General features: G+C 37.2%; 1 protein-coding gene across 1 annotated transcript in view; it reads right to left on the bottom strand.

Moving 5' to 3' along the window:
- The window catches only part of CDC73 (cell division cycle 73), a 117,964-nt gene that overhangs the window by 16,594 nt on the left and 84,982 nt on the right, over positions 1 to 16,388 (bottom strand). Inside the window, exons 11-13 of the mRNA XM_046678482.1 lie at positions 15,245 to 15,302; positions 10,331 to 10,366; positions 9,933 to 10,020 (exon numbers count right to left, since the gene is read on the bottom strand). Of these exons, the coding sequence (XP_046534438.1) occupies positions 9,933 to 10,020; positions 10,331 to 10,366; positions 15,245 to 15,302 (182 nt within the window). The remainder of the gene's footprint in view (positions 1 to 9,932; positions 10,021 to 10,330; positions 10,367 to 15,244; positions 15,303 to 16,388) is intronic.

Below are 16,388 nucleotides of genomic sequence, written 5' to 3'. Positions count from 1 at the left end.
ACACAATACACATAGTTGTACAAATACAGCCCCTGCCCTCTTGAGGCTCATGTTTCAGACACACAGAACAGACGGGTCTTACTGCCAAGAGAAAGGCGCTTTGCTTTAATTTATCTTAGTCTATATTTAGATGGGATTAAAATGTTTAAATTCTTAAATATTGCATCTCCCTCTTTTCTAGCTTTTGAACTTTAATGTTGTAAAGGTATAAAATTACTTATAAAGTTTAATAATGAATGAATTATATATACAAATGAGTGATCTATTATAATATTCAACTTAAAAAAGTCTATTACACAGCAAATTCAACTTTTAATGCATAATAAATGAGAGATACAGCATTTGCATGTTTATATTATTTGTTGATGTTAAGTTTTATTAAAGTTCAGAGTCACTAACATGGTTCTTTAACTATAGTCCTAGAATTTTTACATGCTCTAGTATTTTAATTTCTGCATATATCTAGGCCTTTCCTTAGAACAGTAGATTTCTCTGTTAGCAGTAAAAAGTAGCTGTATTTCAAAATGCCTTTCAGCCTTGATCTCATTTGATAACAAGGACAGACTTCCTACCTATTCCCCTAAACTTGAGTCCACTAAAAAGATAACTACTACACATCTAGTCAATATGAATTTTAGCCATTCTTCCTACTGTAGTTCATCAAACCTAAGGCCCCAATGACTACTGGATATGCCATTTTGTACTACTAAGAAAGAATTAAAAAAAAATACTCCCAATTAAACTAGGATAATGCCTTAATGACACTCCAGGTAAATCAGAGGCATTATGGGGCGGGCGGAGGGTAGGGACAGATACTCGTCATTTCTCTTGGCTTCAAATGTACTGCTTGATCCCTTCATATGCATCTCAGGAACAAGAAAGCAACACAGTTTCATCTACAGGGATCTTCCTTTCTCGGGTTCCATAATGCACTTGGCTGTTGCTTTGTAAGAAAACATGGGAGTGAGGTCATTCCTGCAAGGAATATACGCTTCACAAATATCAAATTTATGCCTCATTGCTTCATTTCAGTGTATTTCTGCATACACAGCAACATTTTTATTGACATAAAATTTACACAAAGTGAAATTCACAAACAGACCAGTTTGCATCAACGTATACCCAGTGTAAGCACCACTCCAATCCAGATACAGAATATCTGCAAGAAACCAGAAAAGTTTCCTCGTGCCCCTCTCAGTAAATCCCCATCCTCCCTCCCCGAATCGGCAACCACTATTCTTCTTTCCATCACCACAGATCACTTCTGCCTGTTCTATGAATTCATGTACGTGGAATTGTACAGGACATACTCTTTAGTGCCTGGCTTCTTTCATTCAATTTAATGTTTCTCATATTCATCCATGCTGTGGGGCATAGAGGTAGTTCATTCTTTCTTATTGCTGAGAAGAATTTTATTGTGTGGATATGCCACAATATTTATACATTCTCCTGTGGTGAACATTTGGGTGGTTCCAAAATTGGGCTTATTACAAATAAAGCTACTATAAACATTCTTGTGTAAGTCTCTTTGCGGACATATGTTTTCATTTCTCTTATATAAATACCTATAAGTGGAACTGTAGGGTCATAGGGTACATTTAACTTTACACGAAACTGTCATAAAGTTTTCCAAAGTAGGATAAAGTATAAAGAACATCTTAAAGGCATCTCTAAGCTAGCTAGCAAGAAGTTAAGAATTCTTGGACCAAAGACTGAGTAAAGAAGGGAACCCAAAGAAGTCAGAATAACACTGCAAACTTCTATCCATAAAAGGCACTGGCAAACTAATTAAACTTAAGCCTTGGTTTTACTTTATTTCACTGGGCTCCTGAAATAGGAAACAAGGCCAAATTCTGCTCAAGGTAGGGAATCTAACAGCAGTTCCATCTTTTAAAAAGCTAAGACTCTCAGGAGTCAAGTTCAGTATAATGGTAAACTAGAAACAAACCCACTGCCCACTGTTTTTCCTGCCCTCCTCACCCCAGCCCTAACTAACACCCTGGCAATCATAAGGAAAATCAAACCTCAGAACTGCAACTGTACCTCACCTGGACTTGAAGCCAGAATTAACAACTCTGACCACAGTGACTGGTTGAGAAATAAACATGTTATCCAAGCGAGGCCAATGAAACTTAATCCTGGGATTTTTGCTGGAAGTACTGGGAAACAAGCAGTGTCTGTCTTCTGTGTTTGCCTACCTGGAGTTTCTGACAGTCACCTCTGCCCCTGACGGAGGACAACCTGCCTGGGAGATGGAGAGACCAACTCCTGATTACATCGTTTGAGCACTGAGTCCGGCTGTATCAGAAGCCAGGACTTTCAAGTTATCTTGAACCAATAAATTATTTTTTGATAAAGCTACTCTGAGTTGGTTTTTATCACTTACAACTAAAAGTGTCTAACAAATACAACCAGAATTGCACAACTGAGACTGGACAATTGATATGGTGAATGGACAAACGTGATTTGGAGAAATACTGTGAAGTCCACTAACTTATCCAATATTTGCCATTTATTTATTCCACTTTACATTCCGTGAGTGTAAGGAGTATGGGTGATATGGTTAAGTCATTAGTGTTTAAACAAGCAAAGTTCTACTGAAATAACTTTATTACTATTGTCCAAGAAAAAAATGCACATGAGATGATATAGCAAGATTAGTTCTAGACTTTAAGATTATTTTGAAAACAGAACAAGTTTATGGATGTTTCCCAAGTTAAAAATATAGTTTTCTTTTTTCTTAAATAAAAGAAATTGAAATTTGAAAAAAAAAGGAATTAACAATAATATCTGGATATTAAAAAATCTCAAACTGAGAATTTAAAAGCGATGTTTGATGGCAATGCTCCCGGGTGCTCAGCAGACACAAATACAATACAAGTCTTCTCTGGAGTACTTCCACCTTCATTCTGGAAATCAAAGAATTTCCACAGGAAAAAATTCCAAGGAAAATGAACAGTAAATGAGTAAATGAAAAAACATTAAATGAATAGTAACAAACTAAATACACACAGAAATGAGGTATCATGAGTGAAACAACAGTCCAAAGAAAAAGATAACTAAGCATTTCAAATGACACAACTGTCAGAGATCAAAGCCCCTAAGATGAGCTCGCAAATATGTACAGGGATAAAAATCATTTTGAAAAGACCAAAGATTTGGAAGAGAACAAAACAGAATCACTAAAATTGAAAAGTAAGATATCCAATTCTAAAACGCAATGGATAGACTTAACAGCAGACTAGGCATGGCCAGAGACAGACAACTAGACGTCAAATCCCAAGAAACGATCAAGAATTCCAGGGGACGAGAAACAGAGGGGATTGCTTAAGAGACATGGGTGATGGAAGGAGAAGCTCTACAGATGCCTCATTTAAGTTCGAGAAAAAGAAAAAAAGGGGAGGAGGGGAGAAAGAAGTGATATCTAAGGAGATAAGGGGCAAGACTTCCAGAACTGAAGAAAAACACAAATCCACAGATTTACTTCTAACAAATCCCAAAGTGGGGTATATAAGAAATCTACATCTAGTTATAGCAGATAAACAAATTTAAAATGATCTTTAAAATGCCCAGATAAATCAGATTTCCTTCATGACTGATTATCACCCTAACAGCTGACCTATATTATCAACAAAGGAAAGCTAGAAAATAGTACAATAACATCTTCAATGCAATGATAAAAAACTAAGAAACTCCTACATTGTTTTCCAAAGTGGCTGAATCATTTTGCATTGCCTGTGGCTGCTGCGAGCGTGAACTCCTCAGGCCCAGGGTGAGCTCCAGTCCCCTGTTCTCCCTGCCCCTGCCCAGGCCTTCAGGAGTTTCCTCACATGCGTGCTCAACAGTATCTGACCAGTGCAAGGGGAGCCCTCCGCACATCTTTGGAGCACTCTCGCAGTGCACGTCTCCTCTTTGAACTCTGCCCTGTGAGGCTGCCGTCATGGCCAGAATCACAAATGCCACCCAATCAGTTTATTTTAAATAAATTTACAGTCTCACTAAAACTTCTCTTAAGATCATGCTTAGAAATGTACAATGTGCTTTTTAATACTTTATAATATAATCTTAATTTTGTTATTTAGGATGTTAAAGGTTAAGATGGGCTCTATTTTGTTTTGTTTCATTTACTTATTAAAGGGCTCGAAAAGTGAAGAATCCTCAGTTTTACATGAAACCAAATAGAATCTAAGCCAACAGGAGCTACTGGTTTCAGCCAGTACTCTAACTGTGTGGAGGAGGTTTCAATTATGCATTAATTACATGGCAAAGCCTCCAGCTGACTCAAACTGTAGGGGACACGTCAGCTGCAATGAGGTGTTAAACAATGAAGGGAGCGTTTGAAACTTAGAAGAAAAATTAGGCCTGGTCTATCCTAAGACTGCGGTCTGTTTAATTGTTTGTCTTCTCTATAGGAAGACTAAGGAGAAAGACACTAAAATGTGTGATTTCCTTGCTCTGTATTTACTCTCTTCTATTATTAAACAATATTTAAGTATTAGATTTGTAATACATTCAGATGAACAACAAAGTTTCTGGAGAACGAAAATTTAAAGACAGAACCTTTTTACCATTTCAAAAACTTCCTGTAAATTTTCTGTAACCATTCAGATATATTTATAAAAAATATAAATAGTTGTCAATTACTAAAAATTGTGAGAACTGGAAATACCAAATTCACAAATCACAGAAACCAAAGAGCTAGAAAGGGCCTTAAAGATCACTTGATCCCAACACACTCATGCGCCGCAAAACGAACTGCATATACAATGAACAGCATATACAATGGCGGTCCCATGAGATTAGCACCACAGCCGAGGTGTGTAGTAGGCCATATCATCTACGTTTGTGTAAGTACACTCTATGATGTTCACGCAACGATGAAACTGCCTAACACAACACACATCCCCGTCATTAAGCAACACCCAACCATGCAGTAAGTGCCAACACCGCAACACCAAGTATAACGATGCTCCATGGGAACGCAAATCAGGTCCCAGTGCAGATCCAACTACCATATACCAAAAAATGGATTTAAAATTAGAAATACATGCATGCAATGATTTCACAGACACAAAAATACAAAGTTTGAATGTGATACACAAGTCTGTCATTTTCCAATTTTCTCACTGTGCTCCCCCGTTCTGTTCTTTTCCTTCCTAAACACTTACTTAATACCATCATTAGGCAAACACTGTTTTAAAATACAGTGTTTTGTAAACACTGGAAAAGGTACAGGAGATAAAATACAGGAGACAGAAGTAACTACAACAACAAGCCCCCTTCTCTGAGGAATTCACAGTTTAGTTGGAAAGACTGGGTATCAGATTCAGGACACAGACTACAGCACAAAACAAAAAACAGATGCGTATCATATCTCCAAGAATATAAATGATGAAAAACTACTCTTGCATATTGATTAGGAGGAGTAAAGGAGATACATAAATGCTCGAACCAAAACTAAACATTATTTTAAAGCAGTTAATGAAATCCATTTTTGCCTGGGTCTGACACAGTCTCAGTTATACTGTCAAATCTATTTCAAGAGGCAGGCCAAAATGATTATATTTCTTATTCACCCAGTTGTAGATTACTTGAGCAATTGTAGATTACTTCAGGAATTACTTGAGTAATCCACAACACTGTGAGAACACTAAACTTCACTGTAACAGCCTACGAAAATATAAAACATAATTCCTTTTTTCCATACTGTTAAAGGAAAAAAGTTCATTGAAAATTTCATTCATAAGTACTAAAGAGGGGCCAGCCTAGCAGCACAGCAGTTAAGTGCGCACATTCCGCTTCGGCGGCCTGGGGTTCCCAGGTTCGGATCCCGGTGCGGACATGCCAACGCTTGGCACACCACGCTGTGGCAGGCATCCCACATATAAAGTAGAGGAAGATGGGCACAGATGCTAGCTCAGGGCCAGTCTTCCTCAGCAGAAAGAGGAGGACTGGCAGCAGATATTAGCTCAGGGCTAATCTTCCTCAAAATAAATAAAATAAAATAAAATAATAAAAGGACTAAAGAAACATGCTTAATATATGGATATACTTGTACGTGCCAGGTTACATAGATTTTTATACATCCACTTAAGTCATAAGCACTAAAATTTGATTCTGCGTTTGGTGAAACCTGAAACGGGCAAGTATTACAACTTATTTTGCTTCTTGTTTTTAATTCGTCATAAATTATTTCAAAGCAGTGTGATTTTCTTTCAGAGGTGAGGTTGCTTTTGTTTTCTTTCTTCAACAACTGTCATTATTATCTTACTGAGAAAGTAGGCAGAGTATTCACTCACATTCTTCTTTTGGATATTAATTATGTTACTGAGTGAAAATATGTTTCTAGTTATCACTAAAAATATTTAACAAGAACTTTCAACGTTAGACCACTAGAATTACAAAATATTATGGTAATTCTAACAGTGAACGTAACGTCTTGAATGTTGAAGAAGAGCTTGCTTTGTTCTTGAGTTATCCCAAAACAAGTCCAAAATAAAAGCTAATTTCTCTACCTGAACGTTCATTAAGAATCTCCACTGCCCAAGAGAACAGATCAGTGGTTACCAGAGGGGAGGAGGGTACAGGGTAGGCGGGTGATGAACAACAAATAATAAAGTACAAATGAAATTTCACAATGTTCTAAACTATTATGACTTCAATTAAAAAAAAAGGAATCTCCACTGTCCAAAGGTGAAAACAACGAAACTGGTCACTGGGAGAGCAAGTTGCATTTCCTGCTAAGCAACTACCTTCCAGAGGAGCCTTTAAGGTTCTCTCTCAGCATTTTCATTGAGGATAAGAGTGGGTCAAGCTACTGTATTCCATATTCCTTTTCAGGTCTCAACTTCTAGAAAGTTTGAGGCAGAACTCAAACAATTAAGAAGAATGAATTAAGAAATGTGCTGTTGTCTTAACAGATTAATGTACATGTGGCAGACTGAGAGCTGCTACTAAGCTAGATTAAATACACCTCATAAACTTCCAGTTCCAATAACGCAGCGTACCACACATTATGAACACCCTCCCGCTATAAACACCAAGAAACGCTGCATAAAAAAAACAACACACACCTGAAATGCACAGCTGAGCTGGGAAGAAAACAGAAATGGGCTAGAAATCACTCATGCTACAGTAGAGGAAAACGGAAGATGGGGCATGCCTTCTTGAGACTTGGTTTTTCCACCCACATGAGGAAGGGCACAAAGGAGCTAGAACTGGAACATCAGAAGAGGTGCACAATCAACCAAAGGATCAACTAGGTAAAAAAAAAAAAAATTCCACTCAACTGTTAAGGAAGCGAATCCATCTTCATCTGGCTCTAAAGCAGGGGAAGAAAAAGGGATCCTAGATAACCTGTCAGCCACGGGCCAACCCAAATGCCACACAGGTCGGACCTCAATTTGAATTTATACTATGCTGGGGGACCAGAAATCCCCAAGCTGAGAACTTAACGAAACAATCAACGTTAGACTTGGAATATTCCTGTGGCACCTGGCAAAGCAAGCACAAAGTCACTCTGTAAGGGCGTGCCTTCAATCCAAGATTGCTTCAAAGAAAGCCATGTTAAAGCTTAGTGAGCAAAAGTCCAAATTCACACGAAATGCCAAGGTTTAATGATCGAGGACATAACTGGACAATTTCGACAACCTCCATTTAATTAAGAGGTCCCTCACATAACAACGCACCGAACGCCAGGAAAACAGCATCGCAGAATACAGTTTAGCCCCCTTCTCTCTAACTAGAGACCACGATACCTCTCTTGGCCTCCAAACTATGATATATTATAACGCTGGGTTCCTCCATTTTTATTTCACTTCTTCAATCAAAAGCAGAATGAACTATCTTAAATCCCTAAATCACCCAGCAGTGTTTAACTGGATACGTAAAATATTTACCCATTTTAAAAATCAGGATGACTGAAAAACAATTTATTGAGAAACACTACTTATTTAAAGGCTAAGGTGACTGTTTCTTTTGAATAGCATTTTACTATATTTATACTATGTCAACAAATGTTTATAAATTATTCTTGTCTTAATTCATGTGCCTACATGTGGGGAAAGGAAAAACACATTCTACCCCTTGAAAATATTGTATTAAAGTTACTGCATTCAGGGGCAGCCCTATGGCCGAGTGGTTAAGTTCACGCACTCTGCTTTAGCAGCGTGGGGTTTTACCGGTTCAGATCCTGGGCACAGACATGGTACCGCTCACCAGGCCATGCTGAGGTGGCGTCCCACATGCCACAACTAGAAGGATCTACAACTAGAATATACAACTATGTACTGGGGGGCTTTGGGGAGAAGAATAAGGGGGAAAAAAAAGAAGACAGGCAACAGATGTTAGCTCAGGTGCCAATGTTTAAGGGAGAAAAAAAATTACTGTATTTAACCTATTAAGCCTAGTACCACCATTGGCAAAGAGAAAGGGAACTTGTTAAAAAGGATGCAAACACAGTATGCACCTGAGCGAGGTGGCTGGGAACACGTGTGCCCCGTGCACAGGCTTGCCAACACACACACACTTTTCAGTTTTTAGTGAAAAAAGATAGTTAATTTGAAATTAACATATACTATGTAAAAATGTAATGACCTAGAACAAGATCCATCCACAACTCAGACGCAAACAGCACATTACTGACAGCACCAACACCTTCTGAGAACCGGCACACGAGATTCAAAATGAGAGGAGGGCCTGGTGGGCCTCATTCCGTCACGAGCACAAGCAGACATCCAGAAATCACCGCACCACTCATCTGCCACGCTGCTAACAACCTTAATAAAGCTGACAGCATTCTGAAAGTCATTTAACTGTGGCTCATTTTAAACCTTGCTAATGCACAAATCACTGAAAATTATTTGAAACAATTTTAACATTGCCATTTTTCTTCTGTGAATAACAGCCAATTCAAGAAGTATAAAGATTAAAACAAAGTCATGATCTCTAAAAGCAGCACGCCTACTCATATTAATTAATATAAAGATAAATGCTGCTGAAAATAGGTACACTACTGATATTTTAAGTGTGGAGCTGGTTGGGTGGGGAAAAGATTTATTTTGTACCCATTACCATGATGCATGTTTACCAGAACAAACTGAGTACAATGGTGACTATATTCATTTTAAAGAGGAAATGAGAAAGGAGAGACAGTAAAAACTTCAAGTGCAAAATTCCAATTAGAAAATGAAAAGGCACAAATTTCCAGTCACGAGTCAGTCATCCCAACGTGATACACAGCATGGAGGCTGTACTTACTAATTCAGTACTGCATGTATGAAAGGAGCTGGGAGAGTACATCGTTACAGCTCCCATCACAAGAAAGAAAATTCTAACTATTTATGGTGATGGACGTGAGCTAGACTTACTGCTGTGGTCCTTTCGCAATATACACAAGTATCAAATCGTTACATTGGACACCTGAAGATAATCATCATGTTATTTACACCTCAATAAAAATTTTTTTCAGAAAGTTGAGCATCTGGAAATTTTAACATAGTATATGGTTTCATTTCCACTCTTCAACTAACTTTTACTAATGTCTAGGTGAGAAAACTACGGTCCTAAGCTCTTCCCCCCGGGTTTACAGCTAACACAGAGAAGTTCATATCACTTTTCCCATTCTTCAACTGGAACCTGGAGGGAGGGAGAGGGAAAAAATCTGAATTTGTTTTAGAACCTCTTCAAGTTCTTCAGGGCAAAATCAAAACAAAACAATTCATACTAAAAATTAATACAAGAGCATCCTTTTAATTAGGACTTCAGCCAAAAGTTTCTATAATTTTCCCCACAGGGTCCAGATATTAAAGAATATATTCTATTTGGAAAATTGTCTTTCAGACTATCTGTAAAGCACAGGAACGGAAATTTTGTGTTCTCCAAATAAGGAGTCTCCATGTCCTCTGAAAAGAACAGTGGAACGAATGACTTACTTCAGGTCCTGCAGAAGGTCCTTGGCATTAAGCATGGTTATTAGAGAAGTAGTAGCCGCCGGGATTATGATAATGGGTGTTCGAGACCCTGTGAAGACAAAAGGTTCAAGGTAGCAAATATGTTACTATAAAAGGAATTACAGTTAGTTTCCCAATTATAAATTAAAAGTTTATAAATTTGTAATTTTAACTCTTTTGAGCTAAAAAATATTTTAAGTCAGCAGTGATACTGAAAATACTGAATAATCAACAGGACCTGAGCACTGACAAATCAGAATGGATCCCAAGCACAATCACGTGACACACCTGCACAAGCATAAGAGCAGCCCTGGGTTTGTCATCTAGCTTATTCGGATGTACTTTTTACAGTAAGTTTAGAATCACAGGCACAACCTCACCTTTCTTCTGATTTGGAGGAGGTCTTGCTTGAGAAACTGTATGAGAAAAAAGCAAAATTTTGAGTTATAAAAATCATATTCTTATTTTCAAACTTACAAAGCAAATAAGGCCTAAAAATTATTTGTATTTACATCATCACTAGTTATAAAATTTAAAGGGTATTGCAATCTTCTCAAATAATATTGTTACATCTCTGCTTCACAAAAAACATTAAAACGCCTTAGCATTAGTCAACAATCTGTAAGGACAAGGAAAGTGGATATACTACATTGCTAGGCGCTGAGTATCTTTGTTCATGGATGTTAACATCTAGCAAATGAAGCAAATAAATAATTGACTGCCGCTGTAATAAATGCACAAACAGGTACTACAAGAGCACACAACACTGGCAGAAGGGCTGGGAGGGGGAAATGTGCTTAGCCATTTCAGAGGAAAAAGAAAGGAATTACTGAGAGCTAAGATCTAAAATATTTCTTACCTTTTTTCTCTCTTTAAAATTTTTTTTTATTAGAAGAGAACATTATACGCAATGAGTCATGTGAAGGTGTATATTATCTTGAATTTCCCACACTATTAACAATTGTAAATATATGTTATAAAAATATAAATATTCCTATCTTTTTATTATATGTATACACAACAGACTGTTTATTGCACATAAATATTTGTTGAGATAATATCAGCCTAGTTCAAGATTAATATTTTAGGATAAAAATGCTGTATGTTCAATTTTCTGTATTTATTCACACAATAAAAATTTATTGACTGCCTTCTATGTGCCATGTGCTGTGCTAGAATTTCTCTTTTTTTAATCACAAAAATAGATGAAAACTAAGGAGATTTAAAATTCTAATTTAACCATAAGTTCTTAGAAACAGACACCACTCTTAAAGGGAAGCACACACATTTTTGGAATATGTTCCATTTTGAAAGCAGAAAAATGCTACATTTGAACTATTACTTTGTACTTCTTTGTATAGCTATTGCATTGTGATAAAGTATTATCAAGTTCAGTAGCATGATTCTTCCAGCTACATAAAGCAGAGAAAGATATACACAAATACAAGGTCATACATACATACTTATTATAGTATTCTCATCTTTCTTCTTCCCGAGAAAAAAATACTAAAACTTTCTTAAATCATTTTTAGACAGAGGACTGACGGAACATCATCTGCAATATAATATAGTCTCAAATAAATATTTGGTACTTGTTAGAGGGATAAAAGAATGACAGGATGGACAGACATACAGATAAACGGGTGACACAAGTTGCTATGAGAATGACTAAGGAGAACAAGGGAAAAGAAATCTTTGATTGAAATATTATTGATTTGGTAAGTAAGCGCACAACACACTCAGGAATTTAGGAAAAGATGCACTACAATCAAGGCTGAGAAGACCCAATGTAAGAAAAAGACAAAATATAAAAGCTCACGTACTAAACATAAAGTTAGAGGCTTGGTGAAAAGTAACTACAAAAGACTATAAATAGATTCCCTGGTAAGTGAGAACCAAAGCAGGCCAGTGTGACAAACACACAAATAAGCTTGACTTAAGGGGGCGGGGAGGAGAAGGCAGAGTAACACTGGTCTCTACAGCTGAGAGATTAAAAGCAAGAGGCTGTACTCAGGGGATCTCAACCCACATCCCCCTTTTGCCACTTCCTAAGTTGAACTGACTGACTGCTCAGCCTCAGCTGTCCTCAACTGTCAAACAGAAATAACGCTGTTTCCATCTTGCTATTGCTGTAAGAATTTTAAAAACAACAACGCACGTTAAGTCCTTAGCCGGGTCTTGGCTCGCATTTACCATTTACTGACCCTGTGGCTACAGCTGATGCTAAATGCGACTGCCTGGAGCACCACGAACACTACCACGACTTCAGCAAATGCAACGACGCACACTTTACAAGCTGAGGATAAGCAACTGTTGTTGTTATGTTTGATTTCAAATATAATCATAGTCTTCACTTAAATATTTATTCAGAGCCTAAGTACAAGGCACTCTGCTAGGTTCTTATTATTATAACGATAAATAAAACAGAAATAATCCTTTTCCTTCAAAGACCTTTCAGCAAAGTAAGGGAGTCAGACCATAAACAAAGAAGCAAAGAACACATACAAATAAACAAATCTGAATATGTAATATTAAGGAACAAAGGAGTGTACACTGACAGAAAAGTGTCCTGTAGACAGAACGCTTAGAAAAAGCCTCTCAAAGGAAGAGCATTTAAGCTGAGATTGAAGGATGAAAAGGAGCCAACCTGCAAAGAACAAGTGGACAAACAGTCCAGATAAGAGATGGGAATGTGGGCAAACGCCAAAGGCCACAAGAAACTGCTGTGCTTATGGAACTGCGGATGTGCAGACCACAGGGACAAAAGAAGGTGGCAGAAGACGAGGTTAAAAATACATATGCACGTGGGGCCAGCCGGTGGAAAAATTAAAAACAAAAAATGATCAAAAATGGAACTCCATCCTCGAGTTCCTTCACTGAAGGAAACAAGAACAGGTGGTTCAATCCCCCATTTTCAAATGATTCCAACTCCACCTAACAAATAGCAGCATAAAGCTATCATCTCTCATCTACAACATATCACCTTGCCAGATGTGTTTCATGCATTGACATTTTTTCAATTTTAAAAAGATAACACAGGGTGAACATGTCACATTTCATACAACTTTCCCTCAAAATTGGGTAGCACCCCATAAGCAAATACACTTAACATTTCTGCAGCAAAACAAAAATTCACTAACCAAAACCAAGATGACAAACTGCTAACACCCACCCATATCAGGTCTTACTGACAAAGAAGTGCTAACAGCTTATAAAATAATCTTCGCCTTTAGAAAGGCGGGTAGGGACTGTGGACCTATGAGAGTCAAGGAGCAAGTGGAAGAAGGAAGAGGAGACCTCACATGGAAGGCATGAGAATATCTGCTATATCAGGAGCCATGAGTTCAGATTAATTTCTATCAGTTTAATCGCCAGTGCACCTTGGCAGGAGTGAAAAAGAATGATAGAATATTAAGAGTTGAAAAGACACAGAGCTCCTACTTTATATCTGGTCTTCCCCAGGACCACATTCCCTGGACGAGCTGGTTTGAACAGGCCGGTTTATTTCGGCAATAGTGCCTCCCCCACCCCTTTCCTTTGTTTGCCAAATGGTTTTGAAAAAATGCCAAGTGGAGACGACGTTACATCACACAACACAAAACTGGGTTAGAATCCTGGGGTGGGGATTTCTCCCCTTTTACACTATTTCTGAGTGTCTCATGTGATCTTCTTTAGACTAACCAACTATAGTCTCCTACCCCTCCTTTCCAAAGAAAAACAAACGACTGTGCACCTGGCATCCAACTGCCTCCACAACAGGCCTCTGCTTGGTAGGTTGCATTCTCAGGGCCCAACTCAGTCGGCCCGTCCCTATCTCCTTCATCGTTTTCTTCCTTCCTGAAAAGAGCTCCTTTAGCTTCTCCTAGTTTCTGGCACTGAGCACACAGAAGGCATTCAAGTAATATTTACTAAATTTAATTGCTCTTCCTTATACTCTCATAGTGGCTTTTGGTATGGTTCTCTCTACTTAAAAATAGGCGACAGTCCTGTCATCTGAAATAAATTAGATCCAGTGTGCTCCAAATTTCATATGGCTGACAGAACTCCTCTTCTCCACTTCTCCTCAAAATCAAGAATGACAAAGATTTCAAACAAACCCACTGTCATTAAAAAAACAAAGTAAGGGGCTGGCCCATGGCATAGTGGCTAAGTTTACACATTCTGCTTTGGTGGTCCAGGGTTCACGAGTTTGGGTCCCAGGCACAGACTTATGCACCACTCATCAAGCCATGCTGTGATGGCATCCCATATACAACATAGAGGAAGACTGGCACAGATGTTAGCTCAGGAACCATCTTCCTCGGCAAAAAGAGGAAGACTGGCAACAGACGTTAGTTCAGGGCCAATCTTCCTCACAGAAGGAAGAAAAAGAAGTAAATACTAGTCATGTCAAAATCCAAGCGTATGGATCCAGCACAAAGTGAATTAGCCTACAAACCATTCCAGTACAAGCCCCATATAATCTTAATACTATACTTTAAAAGTGCTTCCAGAAATATTTAATATTTACAATCTACACAATTTTAGAATTAGCCTGCGTGAACATACTACGAATAACAGATATCCAAATCTGCACTACTGATACTGCCAAATGTGAGAGGAAGGTCACCCAGGTAAGTTCTTGCCCGTGCCCTTCCAATCCTCCTCATTCTCTTCAGTCACTTTCAACAGCGCTAATGCAGTAGAAAAGACAGGTGGTACAGCCTAGCACTGAAATTATGCTGAATGCAAAAATAAAACAAACATACATCAAAACCAAACCTAAAACAGCTAAAATGAATATAGTGTTGGTATCTAGGTGCATTTATAAAGTTCAATCTTTTTATGTACTAGGAAGAAGAGGGAAGAAAAATATTTCTAAAATAGCTTCAATATGACCTTTGCTAAACACACACTTTTAAGAAATGATTACAGAACCTTATACGCTCAATAACACAGACATCTGAAATTCTAAGCATCAAGGCTGCATATCAGTCTACTAAAATTATGGTTCTACAGGGGACAAAAAAATCACATCCACGTGTACTATCACGGAATTCAAAGAAGGAACCGGTGAGGGGATGGCTACATATAAACAGCTTTTTGAAACATTTTTCTAAAATTTTAAAAATATTTTCTTAAAAGATTTAACTGTTCAAATATACCTATTTACTCAAGTAAAGGTTCTTATGATATTACTTTAGAAATATTTTAAGTAAAATTTCAATTCCTTTAAAGCATTATACATATCAAAAAATTTTCACTCTTGTGATCATTTAGGGAAAAAACCAAAAACCAAAGTTTTCTATTTTTACCTGGTCTCGGTACTGGCTGTGCTGCAGGAGTCTGAGTCTTACGGGCCGATGCTCCTTCCTTTAAAAGAACACAAATTGATATATGACGCAAAGTTCCTTTATATAATAGTTAAACACTTTCATTTAATTAGGGCAAAGAAATTCCATATCTCTCTATCTCTCATTCAATCACTCCACTAACACACTATCATCCTAAGAGTTTTTAAGAAAAACACTACTTATCTTTTATGCTATTCATCATGAGGTAATAATAGGACTCTATAGTGGAAAATAAATTTAAATTGTTACCATAGAGCAGTTATTGTAAAAATGTAATATTTTTCAAATATTCAATGATTTGCTTAATTGCTGACAATTCTAATATTCTCAGAAGTGTCACTACTGGTTTTAAAATCAAGCCAAGCTTTTTCCCTTACACAGACCCAAAATGAATAAATAACACATAACCTCACATTAGAAAGATGTAAACACTGTTACTTCAGAGTGGATAAAAATCCCACAAACATTTCAAATTAAATGTCTTTAAAATATTCAGGGAAAATAATCACACATTTAAGAGTGGTTGAAAATATCTTAAAAACTGAGTAACAAATCTCAACAAGGAAAAACGCTAAATGTTGAGGTATATCAATTAGATACTCAGGAAGAGATGCCTCTGAAATGCTCAAGATACTTAAAAAATTGTCTATCTTTAGTGCAATAGTTTCAATTATATTCACCCTAAATTTTTCATTAAAATATGCTCCTTTATAGAAAACTAAAAATGTAAATTGGAAAACAGTAATTCATGGAGATTTTACGCTAGTACACAACTGAAGGAAATCTGACAAATATCAGGAAGTTACAGAAATCCACAATAATAAAAATCAATGTTAGAATCACAGAAATATTTCTAAAGAAATCCTGCTAAATAATGTTAATTTTAATCACATTATACTCTCCTCAAAATTTGATACTTTACATGGTTAAGCCATTTGGAATGGTAGACTATCCCACAGCATCTTTTTTTTAATAAATGACTATGAAAATTAGTACTGACAGAGAGAATGCATTTTTCACTTTGAATACAGTGGTATTCCTAGCATTCAGCTAAAATACCAAAGAAATCATTCTTTATCGGAAGACACAATAGCAGAAGCAGCAA

The sequence above is a fragment of the Equus quagga genome, chromosome 12, assembly GCF_021613505.1.
Source record: "Equus quagga isolate Etosha38 chromosome 12, UCLA_HA_Equagga_1.0, whole genome shotgun sequence".
NCBI lineage: Eukaryota > Metazoa > Chordata > Mammalia > Perissodactyla > Equidae > Equus > Equus quagga.
This window is presented reverse-complemented; position numbering and strand designations above follow the sequence as displayed.